We start from the raw sequence: 13,675 nt of genomic DNA on the forward strand, positions 1-13,675 counted from the left end.
ATAAAAAAAAAAATAAAAAAAAAAAAAATAAAAAACCAATTTATATAGAAACTCTTCATTTATTATTTTTTTAATATCATTCCATTATTTAATTATATATATATATATATATCTTATAATTTTTTACTCAAGAGGTTTTATTTAAAATAAAAATGGTCAATTTTTTAAAATAAAAAAAAATTGAAAAAAAAATATAAATATACATTAAAATAGTGTATATGTAAAAATGGTTGTAAGTCTAACAAATTTTATTTTTATTTAATTTCTAAAATATTTTTTTAGAAAATATTATTTTTTTTATTATTTTTTTATTTCGGTTTTTTTTTTAAATTTTTTTTTTTAAAATTATAATTATTATAATTATCAACAAATTTATTAAATCAATACTTTCAATAAAAGAAAAGCAATCAATGAATTAAATCAAAGTCGGGGGAAATTGTAACTGAAGAACTCTCTTTGGTTGATAGTGATACGTATGCAAGATTTGAAAAAAAATATTATGGAATATCATTAGAAGAGGTAATTAGTTTGTTTTTCAATAAAAAATTTGTGAATAGTTTTTTGGAGCTAACAAATCTCAATTTAAGTAAAATCAACTCAGAAAAAGAAGAGATTTATAAAAGAGAATTTGAAGGAGGTTCCAAAAAGTATAAATTTAAGCCTATTTCAAGGATTACCAAAGAAGAGCTTTTTGAATATTTGTCTATTACCTTAATGTTAGATTTGGGTGTTTTTAAAACAATTATGGATATTAAAAACCATAGTAATACAAAAATGAAAAGAAACAGATTTTTTTTGGTTCAATCAACAAACAAATTTACAGATGATCAAATTAAAAGAATTGCAGGTGAAATGAGTGATATTAGTTATGATTTCGTTGAAGGAATTAAAGTTTGCACCCTTGGCGAAACTATATATAAATATATCCTAAATTCAGATTCAAAAGAGAAATATATTCAAGATAATAATAAATCTCCAATTATATGTATACCTCGTAAACCTCATGCAAATGGTCTTTTAAGTTATATGGTTGGAACCTTTTTAGAACGTATTCATCATTTGTCATTCCCTAAAAAAAGCCCAGAATCATCACCAAAAAGAGGGTCTTTTAAAGAATTAAAATATCCATATATTATAGAGTTTTTAAACAAGTTAGATTATCAAATAAATCCCTCAAGTAGTGTTGATAACGTATTAGGAACGTATAAAGATTTTAAATTTCATTTAGTTGGCGATAGTGCATTTTTTTCCAAAGATAATTTAAATCATATAGTAAATAAAGGTTGGTTGGCAACAATTTCAGATTCCTCAAGTAGCAACATTAACATATTGCACAAAGATACATTAAAAGATGATAAAAATTGGATTGCAATAGAACTTGATAGTTATTATAAAGTCTGTAAAATTGATGAAAGAGACGAAAAAGTTCCTACATTTAAATCAATTGCCACAACTGGTTTTAAAACTCAAAATCGTGAAGTTAATCCAAGTAAAGGTTATAATATTAGTGATGCGGTGGATCTTTATAAATTAAATGATTCAACTTTAAAGAAATTATGTTTAGGTTTAGGAGTTTCAAGATCAAGTAGTAATAGGAGAATGGTTATATCAATTTGTGGTATAGATCCATTATCTCATTCAACCAACCCCAATTCGTACTCATTATTATCAGAAGCAATTCAAAAAGATACTTTAAAATCATTTTCATTGGTTAAACTCAAAAACTTGCATCAAGATTTTAATTTACCAGCTCCTGCCCAGTTAACATGTGAAGGTTACATTTTAGCTCTTACCAGACTTTATGAAAATGAAAACTTTGAATTAGATTCGCTTTTGAAAGACCTTTCCCAATCTCTAAGAACTTCTCCTCCATTAGAATCAGATTTTTATAAAAATGGTTCAATGTAATAGATATTCACAGCAGATATCTATATTCAGGTGGTATTCATGGATATGTTAAAAATTGGAGAATATTTGCTGTTTCATGTTTAATCAAGTCTTATATCATCAATATCTATTCATTTTATATGTCAATTACATCAAAACACATGAAGTTTGAAGAATTTAAACAAATTTTCATACATAGCATTAGAGAAGTTAATTTAGTCCCAAAAAGTCCATCCTCAAATCAAAATCAAAATCAAAATCAATTTTTTTATTTATCCAGAAGTCCTGTATTTTAACTATTCACCATCTTTTTAAAGCTCAATCATATATATATAAATACTTTCTACATTCTCATATTTATATAATTGATAAAATATTTTAAATAAAGATATTACAAACAAAACATTGTCTTTTCTTATTTTTTTTTTTTTTTTTTTTTTTTTTTTTTTTTTTTTTTAAATTAAAAAATTTTTTTTTTAAAATTAAATTTCAGGGTCCCCTTTAAATAATAAATAATTATAAATTAAATCATATTTCTCATGTATAATAAAAATAATAAATGAAATATTTACAAGCAATAAAAGATTTGTTTATTATTTTTTCTATTTTTTTAATTTTATTTTTTTTAAATTGATCAAAAAAAATACACCTGATACACAAATTAACACAACAAATAATTTCCTACAAAACCATATATAAATTATGAAACAAAATTAAAAAATAATATATTTACAAATATAAAATGTTATACATATGAAAAAAAGCGAAAAAATGAAATTTTGGAATTTGATTTTTAAAAATTTGGATTTTTATAGATAAATTTTAATTTTTTTTTTTTTTCTAAAATGCTATAGAGTTTGCTGGGAATTAGTTAAAAGTGTTGGTAATAGTATTATTGAAGGGAAAGAATTGACCAGTACATGTTTACCAATCGCTCTATTTGAAGCTAGATCATTTTTAGAAAAGGTTACTGATACATGGGGATTTGCGCCACTTTATTTACAAAAGGCATGTGAAACCAATGATCCTGTAGAAAGATTAAAACTAATAGTCAGCTTTGCAGTTTCTGGGCTTCATTTAACAACTACCATTGCTAAACCATTTAACCCATTACTAGGAGAAACTTTCGAATGTGACTTATCAGATGGATCAACTGCATTCATCGAACAAATTTCCCACCATCCACCAATTAGCTCATGGAGATTACACGAAAAAAATGGAAGATACAAGTATACTGGAAATGTTTGCTGGTCAGCTTCTTGTCGTGGAAATGTCGTTAGAGGATGTTTAAAGGGTCCCCATAATATTGAATTTGCTGATGGCTCTACTATCAATTTCAACTACCCAGATGCACTCATTAAAGGTATTTTTTGGAGTGACAGAGTAACTGATTTCGATGGTAAAATGATATTCACTGATGAAAAGAATATGTTAGGTGCTGAAATTATATTCAATCCAAATGCTTTAGGTTTTGTTAGAAGTTTATTTACAAAACAAAAATCACCATCAGATACTATTGTCGGTAAAATATTTAGACTACAACAAAATCATATCAACAACATCAAGAAACAAAACAATAACGGTTTCAACAATATTGATGAGGGCGATATCATTTCAAATATTGAAGGTACATGGCTCACTCAATTGTTAATTGATAACGTCGAATATTGGAATATCAAAATGGTTCCATATGGTGTATTATACAGAGATCCAGAAACAACTCTCCCAACAGATTCATCTCGTCGTGATGATATAAGATATCTAAAATTAGGAAACCTCGAAAAAGCAAAAGAATTTAAAGCCCTAATTGAAGATAAACAAAGACACGAAGCAAAATTAAAGAAGGAAAGTGAAAAAAAAAATAAAAAAGAAAAAAACTGATAAATAATAGTATATTGTAATAAAAGGGATAATAATATTTTTTTTTTTTTGGAAATAAAAACAAATAAAGAGTAAAATTATTAAAAATATTTTCTTTTTTTTCTTTATCTTTTTTTTTTTTTATAATTACAAAATATTTTTTTTATTTATTTTTTTTTTATTTACAAATTAAATTGAATTTACTTTTCTAATTTTATATATAAATTTTCTATTAATATTATTATTATAATTACTATATTATTTATTACTACTATTATTATTATTAAAATTTTATTGAATATCTGATCTTTGTGCTCTTTTTGGTTCTCTACGTAATGATTCTTTATATAAATCTTGTTGATATAAATCTAAAGTATCAGCTTTAAGATCACTTTTAATATTTAATAAAAATTCTTGAATTTGATGTACTGGTTGTAAATTGTAAGCTACATTTTGAGTTTCTTGAACTAAAGAGATTACTTTGAAAACTAAAGTTCTTTTAGTGAAATTAATTAAATTGACTGATTTACCTTTTGAAACTTCGATTGGAATATTATCTGGATTTTCTTCCATAAAGGTAAGATCAGTTAAATGGACACCTAAATAAGGAAGCATTGGTGGTACAAAATTTTGTAAACGACCTCTATAGGTTTTAAAGGAACCCTCTGAATTCATAATCTTTTCAAGTTCGGCATAAGATTTTAATATGGCTGGCGATAATTCTTCACGGGTATATTTGAGACGATAAACAGATGAAAAGTTGAGACCTGCTATAATTGCCATTAATGAGTTATAGTTGTTTAAAGTTTTCAAGTGTTCTGCAATCTTTATGAAACGAGCCATCATTCTAGCACGAGCCTTAACCTTGGCAGTTTGAATGATCATGGTGGCAACCCACATTGAAACTGAATTGAAACGATCGATCATCTTTAATACATTTGGAGCACGTGATTTTAATTTGGTTTTGTTCCATGATTGATTTAAAAGTTCTGGTGGCTTAATCTTTCTGTAGATTTCAAATTCGATTAATGTTAATTGTCTTGCGATTTCCTCTTCATCGATATCGTGGAATGAGAGATTGTTAGAGAAAATATTTTTGAATGCAACGATTGGTTCTGGTGTTTTTTCATTGAAAATATGTTTGGATTCGGTAGCTGGTGATAGTTTTTCAACGACTTTACTAAGTGATTTCATTAAATTTGAACCTGGACCTGGGAATTTAATAAGAATTTGATCGAGGAATGTACGAAGTTGTTGAATAAGTTTATCGTCAAAATCTGAATAATAATTATCGATCCAAGTTTTTAATACATTGACAACACGAATTTGAATAGTTCTTGCTGATTTTTCATCGGTGCCCTGTGGAACATTATAACGTTGTTGTAATTTAGACATTAATTTCTCTGGTGTACAAAATGATTGATATGTCATAAGGAATGTTTTAAGGAATTGAAGATCATGCTTGGAATCGTGTGTTAAATGCTCTACTAATTTATTTAATGAACCATATTTAACTACTTCATCGTCCTGGTCGTATTCGGTATTGTGAACTTTTTCGGTAATTATATTTTCTGCTGGTTCATCCCAAATATTAACACCATCATCTTCATTTTCCTCTTCGAGTAAATCCATTTGGAATAAAAGATCTTCTCTTTCGGTTATCTTTGATTGTCTTTCTTCTTTGGTATACTCTGTGTGTTCCATTGACAAATCGTAAATTCTTTCTGTATCTTTTAATGCATTTCTAATATAGGTAACTAATCTACTCTCTGTTGATCCTTCTACAATTGGTGTTGTAACTCTAGCTTCTTTTTCTAATGTTTGCTTTGTTTGTTTTAATCCTTTTGTTGATAAATGTTGTAAAATTAATTGTATTATAACTGTTTTATCAAGTTTTTGTTTAACCTCTGCTTTACCTGGATAATATTGTTTACCAAATTGTATAGCTCTATTAACTGGATAAATTCTTTCGCTATAAAAAAAAAAAAAATTTATTATTAATATTCTATAATGATAATCGATGTATATATAGAGTGTTGATTTGATATTTACCATAAATTATTAATTTCGGGGTTTGTCTTTAATACATTTTTTCTCCATTCTGATCTATCAACCTTTTCTTTAGAATACATCAATTCTACTGGATTAAATGATGATGGGGATATCATTTTTTACTATATATATGTTCTTTTTTTTTTTTTTTTAACTATTATTGCTATTATTTTTAACTATATGATTTATAACAACAATAATATTTTATTTCTTTTATTATACAACAAAAAAAAAAAAAAAAATTTATATATATTATTTATAAATATTTAAATAAACAAATGTTATGAAGTTGAAATCTACAATTATTTGATAAAGAAGGTTTTAAAATTAGTAAGTTATTAATTATTTTTATTTTGGAATATAAAAAAAAAAAAAAAGGTTTTTAAAGTTAACCAAAAGAATATAAAAAAAAAAATAGTAAAAAACTTTATAAATATGGTATCTTTGTCTATAATTACAATTTTATTAAATATTTAGTATGATACAAATCTATTGGTTATTATTGATTAAAGATAATTCCTTTTAATTAAAAAAAATATAAAAGGAATTATAAATTAGAATAAATGATTGTTGATGATGTGTTACTTGTGAAAAAAAAAAAAAAGTTATTAACAAGTAATATGTATAGGTTATTTTATATTAATTAAATAAATAGTGTGGTTTTATGATTTAAAAATATAAATATATAAAAGTTGTAGTTTATATATTCAATCAAATAATTTGTATAAAACAAATTATTTAAATTTTTTCTTTGTAAAACAACAGTAAAAATAAAAATAAAATAATATAATATAATAAACACAAAGATGTTATGAAAAAAAATTTAAAAAACAAAAATAAAAAAAAAAATAAAAATTTTAAAAAAAAAAAAAAAAAAAAAAAAAATCAGGCTAAAAAAAAAAAAAAAAAATTTTAAAAATAAAAAAAATTTAAAATAAAAATATATAATAATTACTGTTTGATTAAATTATAAACTGTACTATTATTTATGTTTAATGATTAAAACTATAATAATTTTAAAATGATTATTTATACTTTTTTTTTTTTTTTTTTTTTATAAAAAACATAAAAAATTTTATTTTTATTTTCTATTCAATTAAAACGAAAAAAAAAAAATAAAAAAAAAAAATAAAATAAAATAAAAATAAATACCCTATTTTAAAATTGATTATAATAATAAAATTAGAGAATTGGCAAATTGGTGATTTATGATTTATGATTCTGATTAATGATTCTGATTTATGATTCTGATTTATGATTTATTTATGATTGAAAATAAATAAATAAATAAATAAATAAATATTAAAAATGTATTTTTTTTTATATAAAAATAGAAAAAGAAATATAAAATAATAATTTTTATTTTATTATTTTTAAATTTAATTTATTTTTTATTTATTTAAAAATTAAATAATATAAAATTAAAAAATAAAAATAAATAATTTAATCTTGTGTTTTTAATTTTTTTAAAATTTTATATTAATAAAAACTTTTTTGTTCCTGATTAATTTGTGATGAAACGTATAATTAAAATATGTTTTATTTTTTTGTGGGGTGATGTGAAATTTTTTTATAGGGGGTTAGAGGTGACTTTTCTTTGTATTAAGATGTATTTGTGGAGTGTGTTGGAGGGGTTAATATTTTGTTTTGTTAATTTTGTTGTGTTTAAATAAATGTTGTGGTTTTTTTTTTTTTTTGGGTATTAATAATACTTAATTAATAAAACTTTTTTATAAAGGTTATTTAAGCTTCTATATGATGTTGTGGGTATGCATGCATGGTGTGTGTGTGTTTTCGTTATTTTTATTTTAAACAATATGTTACTAGTTGTTAAAAATAATTGTTGTGGCGCGTGATGAAAACACACCACACTTTTAAAAGTTTTGTGGGCTTTATTATGAAAATGTGTTCAGTTTAGTTCTACTTACCACAAAAATATTTATAAATAAAAAAAAAAGAAAATGAAAAAAATTAAAAAGAATTTTTTATGTTTATATTTAAATTTTAATGGTTATAAAAATAAAAAAAAAAAATAAAAAAAAATAAGATTTTTTTTTATTTGAAATAATGTGATCAAAATAAAAAAATAAAAAAAAATTTAAAATAAAAAAAAAAAAAAAAAAAAAAAAGTAATAAAAAATCATAATTTTCGGGTAGAGATTAAAAAAGAAAAAAGTTACTTTTTAGAGTTAATAATATATATTGATTATGGTACTATTTCTTTAGAAAAATTAAACAATAAAAACAGATAAAATCCATTAAATCTCTCCCAAGTGATTTTTTTTAATAAATTAAATTTTTATTATTTATTGTTAAAAATAATAATAATAAAATAAAATTTAAATTATTTTTATTTGAAAAACAAAACCTTTTTTATTTCAACATTGATGATGGTTTGATTGTTTTCCTTTAAAGAGTTTGAGAAGATGGGTGCCTTGAAGTTTGTGATGTGGGGGATTTCATAACGTTTAATAAGTGATTTTATGATTTCAGTAACAACCATGTCATGACGAGTGATTCTACCGAATTTATTCATACCTGTACATCCACCTTCTAAATGTTCAATTGATTCATCAGCACTTGCACACATCCTACATCTTCTATCCGCATTTGAACTGCATCACGGTGAGCTAATGACATTCTATTTGGTAATAACGACAAAACTGCTTCCCAAAATGTTGTTGTTTGTGGCAAATGATAATTCAAAACCAAGTTCTGAGGCGTAATGACAAGCTGTGTCATATCTTCTGGTTGGAGGAGGTACCATAATACTTGAAACCGAATGGGAGTGTTGTGAGACTATTTGGTATTTAATTATTAGTCATGAACTGACCACTTTATTTATAGTTTTTTTTAGTATTAATGTTATGTTTTTACTTTGTTTAGGAATTCATTGATTCACTTGGTGCGGACATATTGATTATTACCTTGGCTAATTTTTCGGTGGTAGTCAGAGCCAGCTTCTGTTCATATAAGCCGGGACCACTAAGATCAGTACACAATCTTTGTGGTTTGGTCTAGCCTGTGTTTTACCTGCAATGCATTCTGATTGATGAGACCGGACCGGGTATCGTTTAACGATTCATACCATTTAATATGGCAGAGTTCTGAATTTGGGTGGATATCAGGATCCAGATGTTTTTTTACTCCTCACTTTGGTAATGTGACGGGTGGAATTACTTGGTTAAAACCACGACCGAATGTGAGTGTTGTGAGACTATTTGGTAATGTGCCGGGTGTAACTACTTGGTTAAAATTATCACCGAATGTGAGTGTTGTGAGACTATTTGGTAATGTGCCGGGTGTAACTACTTGGTTAAATTTTCTTCCGAATGTGAGTGTTGTGAGAGTATTTGGTAATATGTCAGGTGGAATTACTTGGTTAAAAAAACCACCGAATTTGAGTGTTGTGAGAGTATTTGGTAATGTGCCGGGTAGAATTACTTGGTTAAAAAAACCACCGAATTTGAGTGTTGTGAGACTATTTGGTAATGTGCTGGGTAGAATTACTTGGTTAAAACCATCACCGAATGTGAGTGTTGTGAGACTATTTGGTAATGTGCGGGGTGAAATTACTTGGTTAAAACAATAACCGAATGTGAGTGTTGTGAGACTATTTGGTAGTGCGCCGGGTAGAAATCCTTGGTTAAATCTATCATCGAATGTGAGTGTTGTGAGACTATTTGGTAATGTTCCTGGTGAAATTACTTGGTTAAATTTATAACCGAATGTGAGTGTTGTGAGACTATTTGGTAATGTGCGGGGTGGAATTACTTGGTTAAATTCATCACCGAATTTGAGTGTTGTGAGACTATTTGGTAGTGTGCCGGGTAGAACTCCTTGGTTAAATCTATAATCGAATGTGAGTGTTGTGAGACTATTTGGTAATGTGCCGGGTGGAATTACTTGGTTAAATTCATCACCGAATGTGAGTGTTGTGAGACTATTTGGTAATGTGCCGGGTGAAATTACTCGGATAAATCTACGACCGAATGTGAGTGTTGTGAGACTATTTGGCAATGTGCTGGGTGAAATTACTTGGTTAAAATTATCACCGAATGTGAGTGTTGTGAGACTATTTGGTAATGTGCCGGGTGGAATTACTTTGTTAAAATAATCACCGAATGTGAGTGTTGTGAGAGTATTTGGTAATGTGCCGGGTGAAACTACTTTGTTAAATCCACCGAGTGTGAGTGTTGTGAGACTATTTGGTAATGTACCGGATGAAATTTCTTGGTTAAACCAATCACCGAATGTGAGTGTTGTGAGACTATTTGGTAATGTGCCGGGTGAAATTAGTCGGTTAAATGCACCACCGAATGTGAGTGTTGTAAGACTATTTGGTAATGTGCCGGGTGGAATTACTTGGTTAAATTCATCACCGAATATGAGTGTTGTGAGAGTATTTGGTAATGTGCCGGGTGAAACTACTTTGTTAAATCCACCGAGTGTGAGTGTTGTGAGACTATTTGGTAATGTACCGGATGAAATTACTTGGTTAGAATTATCACCGAATGTGAGTGTTGTAATACTATTTGGTAATGTGTCGGGTAGAATTACTTGGTTAAAATAATCACCGAATGTGAGTGTTGTGAGACTATTTGGTAATGAGCCAGGTGGAACTACTTGGTTAAATCTATCACTAAATTTGAGTGTGAATGTAATTGTATTTGGTAAAGTTGTTAGAGCTAAAATGTTATCAAAACGGTGGAGATTTAAATTTGTCAAAAATGGTGGAAATTCATTTTTATCTGGTAGTTGATCACCATACCAATTAAGTGTTGTTATATATGATTTATCTTTATACTGGCCATAACTCGATATATCAAGATCTACAACACTATATAAAATAAACTTCAAAAGATGTTTATGAATTTCTTTTCTTAAAAATATATTATTCCAAATTTTATAAAATAATCTATAATAAATAGTTAAAAATAGAAAAAACCAATTAAAATGCTTTTAATTAATCTATTCTTTATATGTATTGTATCTATTTGTATTGTACTTACCTATCACCAATATTAATACTGGTTTTTAACTCTTCATTTACGCGAATGTTAATTAGAGATGATAGTAGCTCATCCATTATTTATATATAAAAAAAAAAAATTTAAAAAAAAACATTAAAAAAAAAAAAAAAATTATTTTTATATTTTTTTAAAAAAAAAATATTTAAAAAGTGATGATCTAAATTAATTAAATTTTTTATTTTAAGAAAAATTTTTTTTGATTTTTACAACCCTTGTTATATTATTACGTTTAGTAAATATTAAATCCGATAAACAACCGAAAATAAAAAAAGAATATAAAAGAATTAGGGAAGTGTATAGAGATATTTTATTTGAAAAATTAATTACCAAAAAGATCAGAATTCGAAATTTAATCAAGTGTTGGTTATACACAACCTGCTTTATAAGTAGAATTGAAGAATAATATTTAATATCCATAAATTTATAGATAACTGTCACCCTGTTGCTATTTCCTTTATAGTAGAAATCATAACCCAAGTATGGTATCTTTATTTAAATTTTTATTTAATATTAAATTATATATTAATAATCTTTTTATTATATTTTTTCTTTAAATATATTAATTAATCACACCCAATATAATGACAATGCAGTATAGTCGATTTATTGTGCCAATCTCAGATTACCATTTTTGTATAAAATTTCTTTCAATTTTCTCACCACACAAAAATTCACAAAATATTTCAAATAAATAACAGATCAATAATAATAGCCTTCAAGTAAGAAAATAAGTACACCATTTTAAAACAAAAACAAGAAAACATTAGAATCCATAGCACTAATCATTTATATTTTACTCAAACATCCCCAGTTATGAAGTAATGGCTTGACCAATTTAAGTCTTTTTAGAGCATGTTAGTTCTATCCTTAAGTTTTCATAATTTGATTCAATTATTAGTGAATCCATTCCAGCCATGATTCAAATAATTACAGTTTATGAAACGCTTAAAGGCCACCAACATCTTTTTTATTCAAATATTTTATTGATGTTAAAAAAGCTATTCCAATACTTTGTAACATGAATCTAATTCAAACTCGCCTATCTTGAACCAAATTATTCAGAATGAGAAAGTTTATTGGGTATCAATCTAAATGCAGTTATATATAAACATAGTCTATAGATACCACCATACCATCTTAGAAAATAAAGAAAGTTAATCAAGAACAAACCTATAGGATGTCACCACCATACCTATTGAGTACTCATAATGTTTACATGTAGGAATTATTATTTTTATTATTACACCCATTAATATATTTAAAAAAAAAATTAAAAATTAAATAAATAACTAAAATGGTAAATAATAATATAATAATTGATATAAATCATTTGGGGTTATAAAAATTAAGTTTTTAACATCAACAAAATACTTTTTCTGTAGAAAATAATATAGAATTGATTTTGGGTTTTTTTTTTAAAATTAATTTTAACCCAAATTAATTTTTAAGCGACTTAAAAAAAAAAAATTTAAAAAAAAAAAATGACTTATAATTACAACTTAATTTTTTTTTTTCTAACATTATAAAAATTAAAATAAATTAATATACCACAAATAAAAAAAAACAATGGAAAAACAACAAAATGACATTAAATGTTATGATCATCCTCAAAATGATTTGGTTTTAATATGTTTATCATGCCAATATAAACCAGCATGTATAAAATGTGTAGTTGGAGATCACAAAGGCCATATTTTTGAAGATATAGAGAATTTAGATTTTAGAGATGATATAGACTACAAATTTCAGGATGAAATCATACCAAAGCTAAATGAACAGTTAGAAAATAATAAAAATCAATTGGAGAAATCTGAAAATAACTTTGCTCAAATTAAAGATAGTCATGAAAAAAATTTAGAAAAATTAATGGATGAATTTAAGAAAATAAAAGATTTTCTTATTGCAAAAGAAAATGATTTAAAAAGATTACTAATAACTAAATTTGATGAAAATTTAGAACCAACACTGCCATCACAACAACAATTCAAACTACAAACAAAAAAATTATCAATATTATTAACTATTATAATGTCCAAAAAAATAAAAACAACAACAACAAAAACAACAACAAAAACAACAAAAACAACAAAAACAACAACAAAAACAACAACAACAACAAAAACAACAACAACAACAACAACAACAACAAAAACAATAATAATAATAATCATTCTTTTATTGAACTTTTAAAACATATTGACCAATATAGAGACATTTTATTGAACATAAACAATTTACTACCCAACTATAATGATACCCAATTACTTTCCAATCAATATGATTTTGAAAAAATAAAAGATCAAATTAATCAATACTTTGAAATACAAACTGTAGCATTAGAAGGTAAATATTTATTTTTTATTTTTTTATTTTTTTATTTTATTTTTATGAAATTTTATCCTCTAATCTAAAATCTTTTTAATCTAGGTATACAAACAAATAGATCTGAGACTTATGATAACTATGATCATTATTATTATAACAAGGAAGATTATTATGATTAACCAAAAAGAAGAACATTTAAAAACAATTTTTTTTCTAGAAAATAGAACAAAATAAAATGTTTTGTTTAATTTTATTTTACATAATTTATTTAAATTTTTTTTTTATTTATTTTATTTTATTATTTATATAATAAACATTATTGTGATAAATTTATTTTTTTTTTTTGTAAAAATGTTGTTCAAAGTTATTTTTTTTTTTTTTTTTTTTTGAAAAGATTCTTAATCAATTATCGATAATTTGAAAAATCAAAACAACCTGAGCCGATACTAATCGGAAAAAAAATAAAGAATAAATTTTATTTATTTGTTTTTTATTTTTTTTTAATTTTAGTTAAAATT

The 13,675-nt window shown here is 24.7% G+C and overlaps 5 protein-coding genes across 5 annotated transcripts; 2 read left to right on the forward strand and 3 right to left on the reverse strand.

The window, feature by feature from the left end:
• Positions 1 to 2,742: 2,742 nt before the first annotated feature.
• On the forward strand, positions 2,743 to 3,768 carry DICPUDRAFT_29412 (uncharacterized protein; the record flags this gene model as incomplete). Its single annotated transcript, XM_003285422.1, has 1 exon — positions 2,743 to 3,768. A coding segment is annotated over one exon (1,026 nt), but the record flags the coding sequence as incomplete, so codon positions are not given.
• Positions 3,769 to 3,982: 214 nt separating this feature from the next.
• Positions 3,983 to 6,613, reverse strand: DICPUDRAFT_46103 (aimless RasGEF). Its single transcript, XM_003285438.1, has 3 exons — positions 6,258 to 6,613; positions 5,800 to 6,095; positions 3,983 to 5,719 (listed from the first exon to the last, which is right to left on the reverse strand). Exons 2-3 carry the CDS (start codon positions 5,913 to 5,915, stop codon positions 4,039 to 4,041), a joined length of 1,797 nt encoding a protein of 598 aa, XP_003285486.1. The 5' UTR covers positions 5,916 to 6,095; positions 6,258 to 6,613; the 3' UTR covers positions 3,983 to 4,038.
• A 1,536-nt stretch (positions 6,614 to 8,149) lies between these two features.
• DICPUDRAFT_149363 (uncharacterized protein) lies at positions 8,150 to 8,389 on the reverse strand (the record flags this gene model as incomplete). Its single annotated transcript, XM_003285439.1, has 1 exon — positions 8,150 to 8,389. The coding sequence occupies one exon, from the start codon at positions 8,387 to 8,389 to the stop codon at positions 8,150 to 8,152; it is 240 nt and encodes a 79-aa protein (XP_003285487.1).
• A 560-nt stretch (positions 8,390 to 8,949) lies between these two features.
• Positions 8,950 to 10,888, reverse strand: DICPUDRAFT_76406 (uncharacterized protein; the record flags this gene model as incomplete). Its single annotated transcript, XM_003285440.1, has 2 exons — positions 8,950 to 10,717; positions 10,812 to 10,888. 2 exons carry the CDS (start codon positions 10,886 to 10,888, stop codon positions 8,950 to 8,952), a joined length of 1,845 nt encoding a protein of 614 aa, XP_003285488.1.
• Positions 10,889 to 12,398: 1,510 nt separating this feature from the next.
• Positions 12,399 to 13,671, forward strand: DICPUDRAFT_149365 (uncharacterized protein; the record flags this gene model as incomplete). Its single annotated transcript, XM_003285423.1, has 2 exons — positions 12,399 to 12,862; positions 13,668 to 13,671. 2 exons carry the CDS (start codon positions 12,399 to 12,401, stop codon positions 13,669 to 13,671), a joined length of 468 nt encoding a protein of 155 aa, XP_003285471.1.
• Between the last annotated feature and the right edge of the window lie 4 nt (positions 13,672 to 13,675).

The sequence above is a fragment of the Dictyostelium purpureum genome (genome assembly GCF_000190715.1).
Source record: "Dictyostelium purpureum unplaced genomic scaffold DICPUscaffold_46, whole genome shotgun sequence".
In the NCBI taxonomy this organism is placed as follows: Eukaryota; Evosea; class Eumycetozoa; order Dictyosteliales; family Dictyosteliaceae; genus Dictyostelium; species Dictyostelium purpureum.

Bases quoted from the DNA above. Each gene is read 5' to 3' on its own strand.
- DICPUDRAFT_46103 (XM_003285438.1), bottom strand. From the start codon at position 5,915: ATGATATCCCCATCATCATTTAATCCAGTAGAATTGATGTATTCTAAA. The intron at 5,720-5,799 runs GTAAATATCAAA...TTTTTTTTATAG, and splicing joins CCCGAAATTAATAATTTATG to CGAAAGAATTTATCCAGTTA.